This window comes from Xenopus laevis, chromosome 8L (assembly GCF_017654675.1).
Source record: "Xenopus laevis strain J_2021 chromosome 8L, Xenopus_laevis_v10.1, whole genome shotgun sequence".
Taxonomy (NCBI): Eukaryota; Metazoa; Chordata; class Amphibia; order Anura; family Pipidae; genus Xenopus; species Xenopus laevis.
The window spans coordinates 45,266,836-45,280,271 of NC_054385.1; the positions used below are offsets into that span (position 1 = coordinate 45,266,836).

At 36.4% G+C, this 13,436-nt stretch overlaps 1 protein-coding gene and 1 long non-coding RNA gene across 4 annotated transcripts in view; one reads left to right on the plus strand and one right to left on the minus strand.

The window, feature by feature from the left end:
• Positions 1–13,436, plus strand: part of LOC108698413 — a 69,225-nt gene that overhangs the window by 26,512 nt on the left and 29,277 nt on the right. The window lies entirely within an intron of this gene.
• diaph2.L (diaphanous related formin 2 L homeolog) overlaps positions 6,325–13,436 on the minus strand; it is a 774,648-nt gene continuing 767,536 nt past the window's right edge. For all 3 annotated transcript variants that reach the window (XM_041572752.1, XM_041572751.1, XM_018229885.2), the window contains one exon: positions 6,325–7,095. In XM_041572752.1, the coding sequence (XP_041428686.1) occupies positions 7,031–7,095 (65 nt within the window). In that variant the 3' untranslated portion in view covers positions 6,325–7,030. The remainder of the gene's footprint in view (positions 7,096–13,436) is intronic.

A 13,436-nucleotide genomic window follows, 5' to 3' on the forward strand; every position in this document is an offset into this window, starting at 1 on the left:
GTTTTCTAAGTGGCATATTTGCATGCTTTCAATTTGTTCAGATTTGAAGAATGATTATGTAATATATGTCTACCCTTTTCTTTAGTTTTTTTTTAGTAATTCACTAGCAGGTGAGCGTTAACAAAGATGTACTGGTGCATAGCTTTGGGCTTGGACTGCCGCTCTTCAGAAACAGTTCTATTCCCTTTCTCTCCTTCGACTTTGCTATGACACATATATTTTAAAGAAATTAGGGAACTACTCACGGCTATTTTTAAATGGATGGTCTCAAACCAACAGTCCTTTTTATATAGGATCCTGTTAACAGAACTTTCTGAAAACTATTATCCTAATCTATTTTATTATATCATTGAATGGTTTGAGTTATCTGATCATCAAGCTATTTTTTTATATCCAAGATTTGCTCCCCAGATGTTGTTAAATGCAATTTTCATAAGTATTGGAAGATGGTTTAGTTCTACATATATACAGATAAGTGAAATTGTTTGGCACAGAATTTAAGCTTTTTCAATTTTAATATTGTGCTGCTAAAAAAAAACTATCATTAGGAGAAATAAGAAAATCTGAAAATACTTAAAGCTAGGAAATGTTAACAATGAAGCAAATGCACAGACAAACAAAAATGTAGCCACTACCTTAAAGAAGAACAAAACCAAGAGAAGAACCCCATCCATTTTGCAATACTTTGGGTATCTTAACTGTGATTGTCAACACAGTTAGATTATATAGATACAAATAAGTCCCAGAGCATGCACAATTCATGTAAGGTTCAGACTTAATTCAACTGCATATGTAGCAATAGGTATATTGCACTTGAGAGTCCAAGGTGGTGGGAGATGGCAATCACCAACCCCACAAAGCTACTCTGCATTTTTCAGAACTTTGCTTTTATGGCATAAACCTATATTGTTACACTTGAATATCATGCATATACATGTAGCTTTGTAATACGTTTTTTTATCAATATCACTACACTTATGGGATGCTTTAGTTTTTAAATGAAATCCAAAAATTCTATCAAATTGCACTTGGTGTGTCCAACTAGAATATATAGTGTGAAGGGTTGGGTTAGAACTAGAATGAAAGTTTTTTTTTTTTTTGCATATTGGCTAGAGGAGTAGATCACTGCAATTTGGTCCAATTAAGGCCTAAGGGTTTGGATAACCCTGATATTATCATGTAACAATAACCCTTATTGATAAACTCACATGCATAAATGTCATAATTGTTGTGATTTTTTTTAACCTTGTTATACACTGCTTTGGAATTAGCTGAGTCTACAAACATGGTGGGAATAGGAATATTTATACAGGTATAGGATCCCTTATCCGGAAACCCGATATCCAGAAAGCTCTGAATTACAGAATGGCTGTCTCCCATAGACTCCATTTTATCCAAATAATCCAAATTTTTAAAAATGATTTCCTTTCTCTGTAATAATAAAGCAGTAGCGTGTACTTGATCCCAACTAAGATATATAATTAATCCTTATTGGAAGCAAAAACAGCCTATTGGGTTTATTTAATGTTTAAATGAATTTCTAGTAGACTTAAGGCATGAAGACCCAAATTACGGAAAGATCTGTTATCCGGAAAGCCCCAGGTCCTGAGCATTCTGCATAACAAGTCCCATACCTGTACAAGTATTTTCTAGCTTTCTAGTGTAGTGCTTTGCATTTCATGATCACTTGATCGATGTGGCAAAAAAATATGCATGAATAATGTTATCCATAGTTACTACAGTGACAATGAAACATTAATAACTAAGCTGAATATCCAAGTGTAGTGATGGTCAAATAAGTTTGGCAGACACAAATTTGCGCTGCCGGAAAATCTGCTGTGTCAAAAAAAAATTGGCGCGTGTATAAAAATTGTCTTGCGTCAAAATGATTCGGACACCCTTTGACTTTGATGCATTTGAACCAAATAGTCGCACGTATAAAAAATTGTCTCAATTCAAAACTTTTGCAGTAAATTCGCACAGATTCGCCCTTCACTATCCAAGTGTCAATAAAAAAAATTTACTTGCGGTGTGGTTTTTTGCTGCCTCAGATCTGTGTATCTCGCCTATATTTCAGGCACATGTGGTACTGGAATGAATGCAGTTCATGTATTATCTCTTCTACCCACTGAAATTGGACTGTTGAGGGCTGAACAATGAAGTTGGTCAGGAAGTTATATTCTGCTAATTAAAAAAAAAAAAAAAAAAGGAATTGTTTACCATCTCAGTATGCAAAGTGCACAAATAGGGGCATATTGCCCTTTGCACTGCAGGTCTATGCAGAGCCCTGCAGCTGCCCCAATGTATATACTGTAGCACTGGCTTTCCCTTATTCAATGGCACTGTATTCATGAAGTGCAGGAGAGGAAAGTGGCAGAGGATATAGGTTAAAATGCCACCCTGTCCAGCCAGACGGTAAGAAAATGTGCTTCCGTGTTGACCTACTCTATAGTGGTGTTCTTCTTAGACCAGAGAATATTTTATTAGTAATACTGGAATTAATTAACCAATAGCTTTCATGTTGACTGCCATGGTCAATGTGCATAAAATATGCTATGCGCACACAAAAATCTATCTTCATTTTTTGCATTCAATGTACAAGGCATGTAAACCTTACCCGAAATGAAACCATGTGTTCCAATTTGCTGTCCAAAGTAGACAAGTTTAACTGCATATCTAAGGGAATTATCCGACATGAATCATCCTTACCAGAACATATCATTAATCTAATTTTTCCCTAAAGTCAATTCTTTTGCCAATTTTACACTATAATAAGGGGCACATTTACTAAGCTAGAGTGAAGGATTAGAATGAAAAAAACTTTGAATTTCGAAAGGTTTTTTTGGCTACTTTGACCATCGAATTGGCTACTTCGACATTCGACTACGACTTGGAATCAAACTAAAAATCGTTCGACTATTTGACCATTCGATATTCGAAGTACTGTCTCTTTAAAAAAAAAACTTTGACTACCTACTTCGCCACTTAAAACCTACCGAGCACCAATGTTAGCCTATGGGGACCTTCCCCATAAGATTTCTAAGCAATTTTTGAACAAAGGAAAATCGTTCGAACGATGGATTAAAATCCTTCGAATCGTTCGATCAAAGTAAATGCGGTAAATCCTTCGACTAATTAACCCTCGATATTCGACCCTTAGTAAATGTGCCCCTAAATGTCAGAACAGCAGACTCTTTAGGTATTGAGTAGGGATGTAGCGAACGTCGGAATAAAAAGTTCGCGAACATATTCGCGAACTTGCGCAAAAATGCGAGCGGTTCGCGAACGGTTCGCGAACCCCATAGACTTCAATGGGAAGGCGAACTTTAACATCTAGAAAAGACATTTCTGGCCAGAAAAATGATTTTAAAGTTGTTTAAAGGGTGCAACGACCTGGACAGTGGCATGCCAGAGGGGATCAAGGGCAAAAATGTATCTGAAAAATCTGCCTGTGTGTGCTTGGAAGAGATAGTGTAGGGGGAGAGCTGTTAGTGATTTCAGGGACAGATGATAGTAAGCTTGCTGGCTAGTAATCTGCTTGATACTGCTCTGTATTGGAGGGACAGAAGTCTGCAGGGATTTGAGGGACATTTTAGCTTAGGTAGCTTTGCTGGCTAGTAATCTACTGTTCTCTTTAAACAACTGCCATACGTTGACCTTGTAGGCATTGTTTGCCCAGTTTTTTTGGACGCAGCCACTGAAGCACAGTTGCCAGAAAAAAATATGCCATATAAATGCTGAAAATAGTAATTTTTCGCCATACGTTGACCTTGTAGACATTGTTTGCCCAGTTTTTTTGGACGCAGCCACTGAAGCACAGTTGCCAGAAAAATTTTTAAAAAAACAACAACAACAACAAAAACTCAGTTGGTTTTTCTGGAAACGATAATACACACAGCTAGATGGCGGGTTGAAGAAAACAGTGTGCAAATAATGCCTACAAGGTCAACGTATACACTACTACAGCGGTGGATACGGATTACGTAAAATATATGAATGCTGCTTGAAAAAAAGTAACTCAAGTGGTTTTTCTAGAGACAGTAATATTATGGATATTTAGACAGAATGTGAACAAGGTCACACAGCTAGATGGCGGGTTGAAGAAAACAGTGTGCAAATAATGCCTACAAGGTCAACGTATACACTACTACAGCGGTGGATACGGATTACGTAAAATATATTATGGCTGCTTGAAAAAAGTCACTCCGGTGTTTTTTCTGGAGACGGTAATATTATGGATATTTAGACAGAATGTGAACAAGGTCACACAGCTAGATGGCGGGTTGAAGAAAACAGTGTGCAAATAATGCCTACAGGGCAAATAATGCCTAAAAGGTCAACTTATACACTACTACAGCGGTAGTAAAATAAAAAAAAGTAAAATAAAAAAAAATGAATATTAAAAAAAAAATTAAAGTTGGTGCTGCTGAACTACTAGGAGCAGCAGATTAGCACACCAGTCCCACTCCCCAACACTGCTAGACTAATAGCACTGGGCTCTTATAGTAGTAGTAGTAGTAGTAGAAGGTAGATTACTAGCCAGCAAAGCTACCTAAGCTTAAATGTCCCTCAAACCCCTGCAGACTTCTGTCCCTCCAATAACAGAGCAGTATCAAAACGATTACTAGCCAGCAAACTTTCAACTGTCCCTGAAATCACTAACAGGCAGCAGCTCTCTCCCTACACTATCTCTTCAGCACACACAGGCAGAGTGAAAAAACGCTGCAGGGCTTCGGTTTTTATAGGGAAGGGGAGTGGTCCAGGGGAGAGCTTCCTGATTGGCTGCCATGTACCTGCTGGTCTGGGGTGAGAGGGCAAAAAAAAGCGCCAACAATGGCGAACCCAAAATGGCGAACGTCGCGCGACGTTCGCGAACTTCCGGCGAGCGCGAACACCCGATGTTCGCGCGAACAAGTTCGCCGGCGAACAGTTCGCGACATCTCTAGTATTGAGGGCTAGGAAAGCTAATCTGTGCTTTTAGCAATAGAATGATACCAAACAGAAACAGGTTAGTGTAAACAGGATTGTTGTTGTACAATCCTCTTGCAACAATCTGCCAACGGGCTCAGGAGGAACCAAAATGTGTTGTTTTCAAAATCTATTTTTAAGGTTGTTGGGTTACAGGCTCAAGCATGCCAGAAAAAGTTGAGGAAGTGTAGTCTTCTACTGAAGGTATTGTCCTCTTTAAGGAAGATAAATAGAGGATCCCTATTTAAATGTGGCATAATGTCCAGATTTGAGCTCTGACAATTAGGGGTTGTTTATCAAAGGTCGCGTTTTAGAGCTTTGTGGGCTTTTTTATTCGATTGATTTCTAATTTAAGTAAAAGCTCAATTGTAAAAAACCTCTCAGTGAATTTGAGGTGAGAAACCGAAAACTCGAATTGATCAAGTTTTTGACAGAAGCAAATTGGAATCGCTCAAATTTATTGAGTTTTAGATCGAAACCCAACGAAAAAAACTCGAACATCATGAAGGCTTCAAACATCTTCAAATTGTTCAAGGGACCTCTGCCGTTCTACATGATCTAGACCGGTTTTATATGGTGTATTTTTGGATTCAAGCTATTTCCTGGCTTGGGGTAAATACATTTAGAAAAATTCAAGTTTTCTTTTAACCATTGACTAAAAAATACCCTTGAAAACTCAAATTTTTAATGGAAAAAATATTAGACCTTTGATAACCCCTTAGGGGCAGATTTACTAAGGGTTAAAGCGATTTCGAGGGAATTTTCGAAAGTACTTCCCTTAATGTCAAGGAGAAGTATTTATAAAAGTGCAAAATAAAAATGAATGTCTGAGGACTGTTTGAAGAGCTGATGTTAAGTGATCACCGATTTATAAATTAAAAATTGCACAGCTGTTTACACCAGTTTTAAAAACCAGGCCTAAAATATATTGTAAATCTAAATAAACATGAATTTGCATAAATTGTATTTAACTTGTATGTCTTTGGCTTTTTCTGGCACTTATATAAATGAGCCCCATAGTGTGAATGAGATGGGTTTCTGCTCTAATAGTCAGAAATTTCAGGAACATTGAGCAACCTTCCTTAGGGTCAAGACTCGTCTTTAGAATTGTTATATGATTAAGCTCATATATTCCATTTAAAAGGAATTTTCTTGAGCCTGAGACTTATGTGCGTATGTATGTGTGTGTATATATATATATATATATGTGTGTTTTAAATTTTATTTTAGCCTGAACTTTTGTGTATAGTGCAGAATAGGAATGTCTGTGCTTTTGTTGCTGAGTGCATAGTGAGTGGGGCATTTCATACTTGCATCATAATAACCTTTTGTAATTAGACAGGGTATGTTGTAAAATGCACTTTGTAACGATTTATTGAGATAGCAGAAAAAGCAGTGAAGGGAAAAAGCATCCCATAACCCGCAGAAAAAAATAATAAAACAATAAAAAAGACCCATTTACATTCATGCCTGTGAATGTTACAATACGTTCTTTCACATAGTGTGTGGCAACATGCCTTCAAGCATAACTTTTCCTTTAAAACTATGTGTGACTATAGTCAGAATAAAGAATCTAGCAATATATATTAAAATAAAATCCAAAATAGTATAAACGAAGATCGTTTCACGTGTGCAATATTTGCTTGTCATGTGATTTTTTTTTTTCTTTTAACATTTTATAGTGGTTACAAAAAGTATGGTGCCCTACAATTAGCATTTCCTTGCCTTTATGCTGGTAACTTTTGCATTGTAATAAGCCATTGTTACATTCTTTGTGATTAAGACAGTTTAGTGACACATGAGTAACGAGTCAAATTTTACACATCTAATACTGTTAGCTAGGTTATATATATATTTTTTTTTTATTCATATATATGAACTCCTTTACTCCTACAAATGGCAGCTCTAACAAGTTTTGAATAAATTACATATATCTATCAATTCCCTAGTTTCACTTGATGCAATTTCTATTCCAATAGGTCTTTGCCTGCTCTTCTGTGTTCTTGTTTCTTGGTAGAAGGGAGACCTGTCAAGTTCTTTAGTTTTCTTGGTTTATGGAGTATCACACAGCTAACATTTTCCCATGATGCCTGGACCGCGACCTCTCCAAAGCAACTTGGCGATTATCTGTAACATAAAAGAGAAAACCACATTGAGGCAGCTGAACACAGGCGTTTCTTTAACAGGTCTTCAAATAAAGTCAATCTAAACTAGAACGACGCAGATTGTAGGGATGGTTCAAGACTTTTGCAATTGGCATCAAAGTAGTTGCCTGATCAGAGAAAGGGAGTGATAAAAGCAGTGAAAGAGTGTGCTAATACAGTCCCCTTGGCATTAACAGACTGCAAACCAGATGTGTAACTGTCTGTCAGGAGATACTTAAATTACAGAGAAGGTAGCAAATATATATATATATATATATATATATATATATATATATATATATATATATATATATATATATATATATATATATATATATATATATATATATTAATGTATATGTATGTATATATACAGGGTATGGTTATATTATTCAGAAAGCTCCAATAGACTCTGTTTTATTCCAATAATTAAATTTTTTTTTAAATAATTTCCTTTTTCTCTGTAGTAATAAGAGTACCTTGTACTTAATCAAGACAACAATTAAAGTGGACCTCTCACCCTTAGAAATAGTCCAAATGTATTTTCTACCATGTTAGTTGAGCAAAATAAACTTTACTTACACTATATTTAATATTTAAATTGTGTTTCCTTCAGTCTTGGAATAACACTATCACAGCAAGCAGGCAGGAGCCATTTTGTGGACATTGTTATCAAGACTAGTTGTCTTATCACCCCAAAATCTTGTATATGCACCAGAATGGGGAACCTAATGCCCATGCACAGTGCCCTACATAATTATAGAGCCTGTGGAGGGAAGGGGAAATTTGAGGAGAACAGTGATATGTAAGTGCTGAATGGAAAGTGAAAGTAATTGACTGCCCCGCCTCTATGCCTCAGGCATAGAGGCAGGGCAGATTATATTTGATTGACAGCTCAGATATTTAAACACATTAATAACATGTATGGATGTTTTAATTATAAAAATAATTTGTGTTTCATTTGTAAATGACTTTCATTATGAAGCGTTTTATGTGTAGGTGACAGGTCCACTTTAAGGTGCCTGTTTGAGATTGCTCACGTTTTTGGCAGCTTTTAGATGTCACTGTTTTTCTTCATTCCAAAAGCCTGTTTAGGTAAAATTATGGAACTTGCCAAGATTTTTTGGCCTGAAACTCAAGCAAGGAATCTCACGCTCGTTTCTTTTAAGACTGCTCAAGCCAAAAAGCTCAAGCAATCATAAATATGCCCACAAGTGTCGTTTGATATGAAACGTGTAAGGCTTTAGAGATGATGGTATAAATAAAGAATTTACTACTTTTTCTATATTTCTTTGATGGCCAGTGAGAAGCACATAGGCTTCCATTCACCTGCATCATTAAATGTGCAAGGGAGCATCAGGAGGCACAGACCACATCAGGAAACTGCCCTTACCACCTGCCCTAAGGGCCTGACTTTGCCTTCTGATATGGTGCTCACTGCACCATATCTTGAGTGCAAGTGCTATATAGATAAGAACTTAGGGACACACTCTTGCGAATGACTTCATGAATGTGTAGTGAATACAGGTTCACATTCACAGATGTGTGTCCAGCATTGTAGCCAAAACAGTATGGGGCAGATTTATCAAAGACCGAGATGAATTTTCGAATGAAAAAAATTCTAATTTCGAGCTATTTTTTGTGTACTTCGACTAGGGAATAGTCCAAATTCGATTTGAATTTGTAAAAAATTTGAAATGTATCATAAACTGTCTCTTTAAAAATTCGACTACAACATTCGCCATCAAAAACCTGCCGAATTGCTGTTTTAGCCTATGGGGGCCTCCTAGAACCATCAACTGGTGGACTTTGAAAAGTCTAAGTTTTTTTGGGGAAAAACGTTGAATTGAATTTGATCGAATGCGCTATTCCTTCGATTCATACGATTCAAATTCGGCCAATTTGATCAAAAACTGACCTATTCGGGCAGAAAAAAACTTTGACTTAATTTCAGTTGGTCTTTTTGAATTAGAATTTTGACGTTTTTTCAATTTGGAATTCGACCCTTGATAAATATGCCCCTATTCTGTAAGCCTTAATGACCTAGTATTAGTCACCAAACCAAAAGACAGAGGATTCTGTGGGTAGTGGGGTGATTGCTAAGCATGTGCAGAATTTGTTTGGTGGGTTAGATATTTAGTTACTGTCTGAACATATTTAATCTCAGGGTCTTTACAAACATGGAGAAAAAAGGCATTTCATCTCAAAAAGTGAATGCTGGTAACTACTTGCAAGAAGTTACCAGACCTGGGGAAAACTTTGTACCTGTTATGACATTACTTCCTATGATCAGTAAATTGTAGCAAGAAATTTACAAGTTATCAGCCACTTGTTGGCCACCTCATTATTTAGACTAGCAATGGAAATTTGCAACATGTCTATTAACCAATACCAGCCAATCAGATGTTTGCTTTCAATTCTACTTGATGATTGGTTGCTCTGGGTTAAAAAACCTTGCAAAAAATGTTCTTACTCTACCTTCTATTACTCTACTGTGGGTGTCTGCTGCTTTTCCATACCTTCCATTGATAACATGATAACATCGGTGGGAGACATGCTCCATTGATATATGACATTAAATAGACCTGTACAACATATGTTTATTCTTAACAGAAATGTTCCATCTGTATTTGACCAATCATAATTCTGCCAGAATATTTGTTTTCTTATCATGTCAGCCTGGGGAAGGCTGTATTAAAATAAACTCTTCTTATCCCGTGCATCAGTTTTTCTAGATTTGCATGAGGAACAAGTATAAATCATCAGTGCATTTTCTACAGTATATTGCAATAAATATAGATTTGACTCCTTGGGTGTATTTATATTAATTACATTTTATCTGTAAAAAAATGGCAGAAATTGACTGAATATTATCTAAATATTGTGGGATCCTATCTAATCTGGATCCTACAATGCATTTGATACAAATGATCTTACTATTGTCTTTTATGGAGATCCTTCACTTCTGTGCAGCACTCAGTCAACATTTATTTATTGCTATTATCATGGTTTAGGCGAGAACTTAAAAAAACTTGCATGAAATAGCAAGTGATTTATGCCCTTCTCTGGGAACTAGTAGCATGGCATTTAGTTTTATTATGAAGAGAAATGTCCTTTTAAGACCTTAACAGCACAGTATGATTTCATGGGTAGCGCTGGAGTTCTCATAATGGCTTAATACACGCTTTCTGATGCCTTTAAGGATAAAAATAGAGACTTACAAAACTTTAAAAGGGCACAACTTTCTTAAAAAAACTTAGCTAACAAGGCTAAAAACAAAAGTTTTCTGTCCAAGTTACATGAACTTCTTTGTTGTGATAAGTCATCTATCAGAGATAACTAAAGTTGTTCTGCTATATTTTCAGGTTACTCTAAGTAGACTACAAGAGAACAGACTACACCATAAGCTGTAACATTACCTGAATGATAAGGGGATATAATAATGGAGAGATTCGGATGAAGTCAGTAGGATCTGGCACATAGGAATGTACTTGGTACATCAGGGGAAAACGTTGAGGCTGTGTGTGACAATTGGACAATTCATGGTGTCTCTACCAGTGGAGTCCCAGAATGTAGCCTTCTAACAGTTAAAGAAATACAGCTACCATCATCCCTCAATATTATTGTGGTAAATTTGAGACATTTTTTTCAACTCATGCTGATGGCCAAATTGATGCTTTTTGGCAAGAATGTAGCATGATGCACTTGTTTGTAAGTCATCTATAAGCTTTAACAGGGTTTTAGTCACTTTTATGTTAAGTAATCAGTATAACTGCCTATGATATGTCTGCCAGCTGCTAAGTTTACTTGACATAAAGTAGTAAATCCATATAGATAATTAGGTTCCCTAAAGCCTCCAAGCATTCTAGGCAGAGCCATCATGTTTAGGTCCAATACTGTATTTCTTGATGCAGCCTTCGTGCTCCCATCTATTTCTTCTGCAGCACTTACCAAAAGCCAAAATGCAGAAGTAAATCTTAACATTACTGAAAATGGTTAAAGGACTTCTGTCATGGTTTTTATGGTGTTGTTTTTAATTACTAAATTAAACTATTGCAAATAATGCATTCTACCATTTAAGGTTTTTTTCTTGAACCAATAAATGTAGATTTGAAGTTGTAATGTTGGTGTGTAAGCAGCCATTTCAGGCCATTGTGGTCATGTCATCTCAGGTCATGTGCTTTCAGAAAGAGCCAACACTTCACAATGAAACTTCTTTCAGATAAACTTTCTTTTCTCTTACTCATTGTAACTGAAAATAAATGGAGCAGGAGCTAGGAGCAGATTGCTTCTTTCAGCCTGTGTGCCCACAGCTTAAAGAGTGATAAAAGTTTATCAGAGCATAAGTCACATGGCTGAGGGCACCTGGAAGAACATGTCTAGCCCCAAGTCAAATTTTAAAATGAAATATTAAAAAAAATCTGTTTGCTCTTTTCAAAAATGGATTTCAATGCAGAAATCTGCTGGAGGAGCGATATTAACGGATGCATTTTGTAAAAACACAGGTTTTCATATAATAGAATCCCTGAAGCTCATGAGGCTATAGCTTAACTTATGAAGGATCTGTTCATACTTCACATTTACTGCTTGACATGCCTCAGTACAAAGCAATACCTCTCACCTCAAAATGCAAGCAGCATTGCTTTATGACATTAAATCATGCCATTGGCCTCTAATGACCACAATCTGCCCCACTCCTACCACCCATTTGGCCTCTTTTAAGGGAATTATGACACTAAAGGAGAGTTCTTTGAAATGATATAGGAGGTTGTGGTCAGTGGGCTTGTAGACCATGATGATTACATACACTCTCTGTAGAGTTATTAGTGCATTTTTGATATTAAACTGTAATTGGAAAAACAAAATATTGTATGTATTACTAATTGAGTGTAATGGTTGCTCTATACATAGGGGCAGTTTATATTTTCTTTAGAAAACCGGTTTTAATGTGTTTGTGACCTATGCCCTGGGAAATAAGCATGTGGCAAAGTAAAGCCAAGTGTCAATAATAATTATTGCTGTTGTCCTATTTTCTGTCACTGTGAAATGTCATTTAATCCCTGTAAACATCACAATCTACTATCGAGAGAGAGAGAGGAGTTTTGGTTTGAGGGTAGAGCAGAAAACAATCTGGGACCTATTTAGCCTTAAGTCCTAATCAGAGAAACAGATCTGGGACAAGCAGTTTAGTCCTGAGCTACTGCTGTTTAAAAATAGCAATCTGTGTGCAGGTCTGTGTGTTTGGCATGTGTGTGCAACTGTGAGTGAGTGTGGTGTAGTTGCTAACAAGCTTTCGCTCTATACACTGCTAATACTGAAATGTTAAATCCAGTATGCAACAGTCAGTGTTAAAATAACTATAATTGTATCTCTGCTGCCTCCTCTTACCTACATATAATAAATCTGCAAACGTAAATATAAATTTGTTGTCAAGTTTAAAATAAAATAATATATTTTAAAATGCACGTAAAGCCTACACACGACATGACTTATTTTATTATTTGTGGGGCACAAGGCTCAATATACCACAACTTTTCAACATTAATTCAATGAAAAGTAGTGGGATAACTAGATATTACTCGGGCCCACAGTAAAGTATTTTACTTTTTACGTTTGTTTACCTGTTTTACCAATATTTTTGAGGTTGTATATGATTTAGGGCATCATGAGGCCTTATACCTCCTGGGTCCCCCTGCAGCTGTAGGGTCTGCTTCTTCTATAGTTATACACCTGATGAACAGGGCTTGTGCTAAATATACTTTTTGTCTAAAATGGGAATCATTAAGTTTATGTGCTTGGGTGTGGTCAAACCTGCATCTCAAACTTGTGTCAAATGAACAACATGCCTATGTACAAGAGCACTAAATAATTGCAGGGCTCAATGTATCAGTTTTATAATTATAGCAGCCCTGCACACAATACCCTAACTTACATCTCAAATTCCACCAGCATGGTTCTACATATCCTCAAAGGTTCAATGAGCCAGGGGTCTATGCATCAGTCATCAAGCTCTCTGCACACTGAGGTGGTGCACTGAGCATTTACATCTAGTCAGCGGTAGGTAAAGTAGATCTGAATGAACCTAAAATTATTCTAATAAATATTTAGAATAGGCAGGTCTATGTATAATAACCCAGCGTTCTGAATTAACACCATCAGGATTTCTTTGATGTGCCTTGATAGTTACTACTGAAAACAGATGTACACTGACTTTAGACATATGTGCTCATATGATATGACCATTTAGAAGAAGCAATGTAGTGATGGCACCAAGCTAGGGGCATATTGAATTTTCTGTCATGACCACTACATTATGTCTTGGGT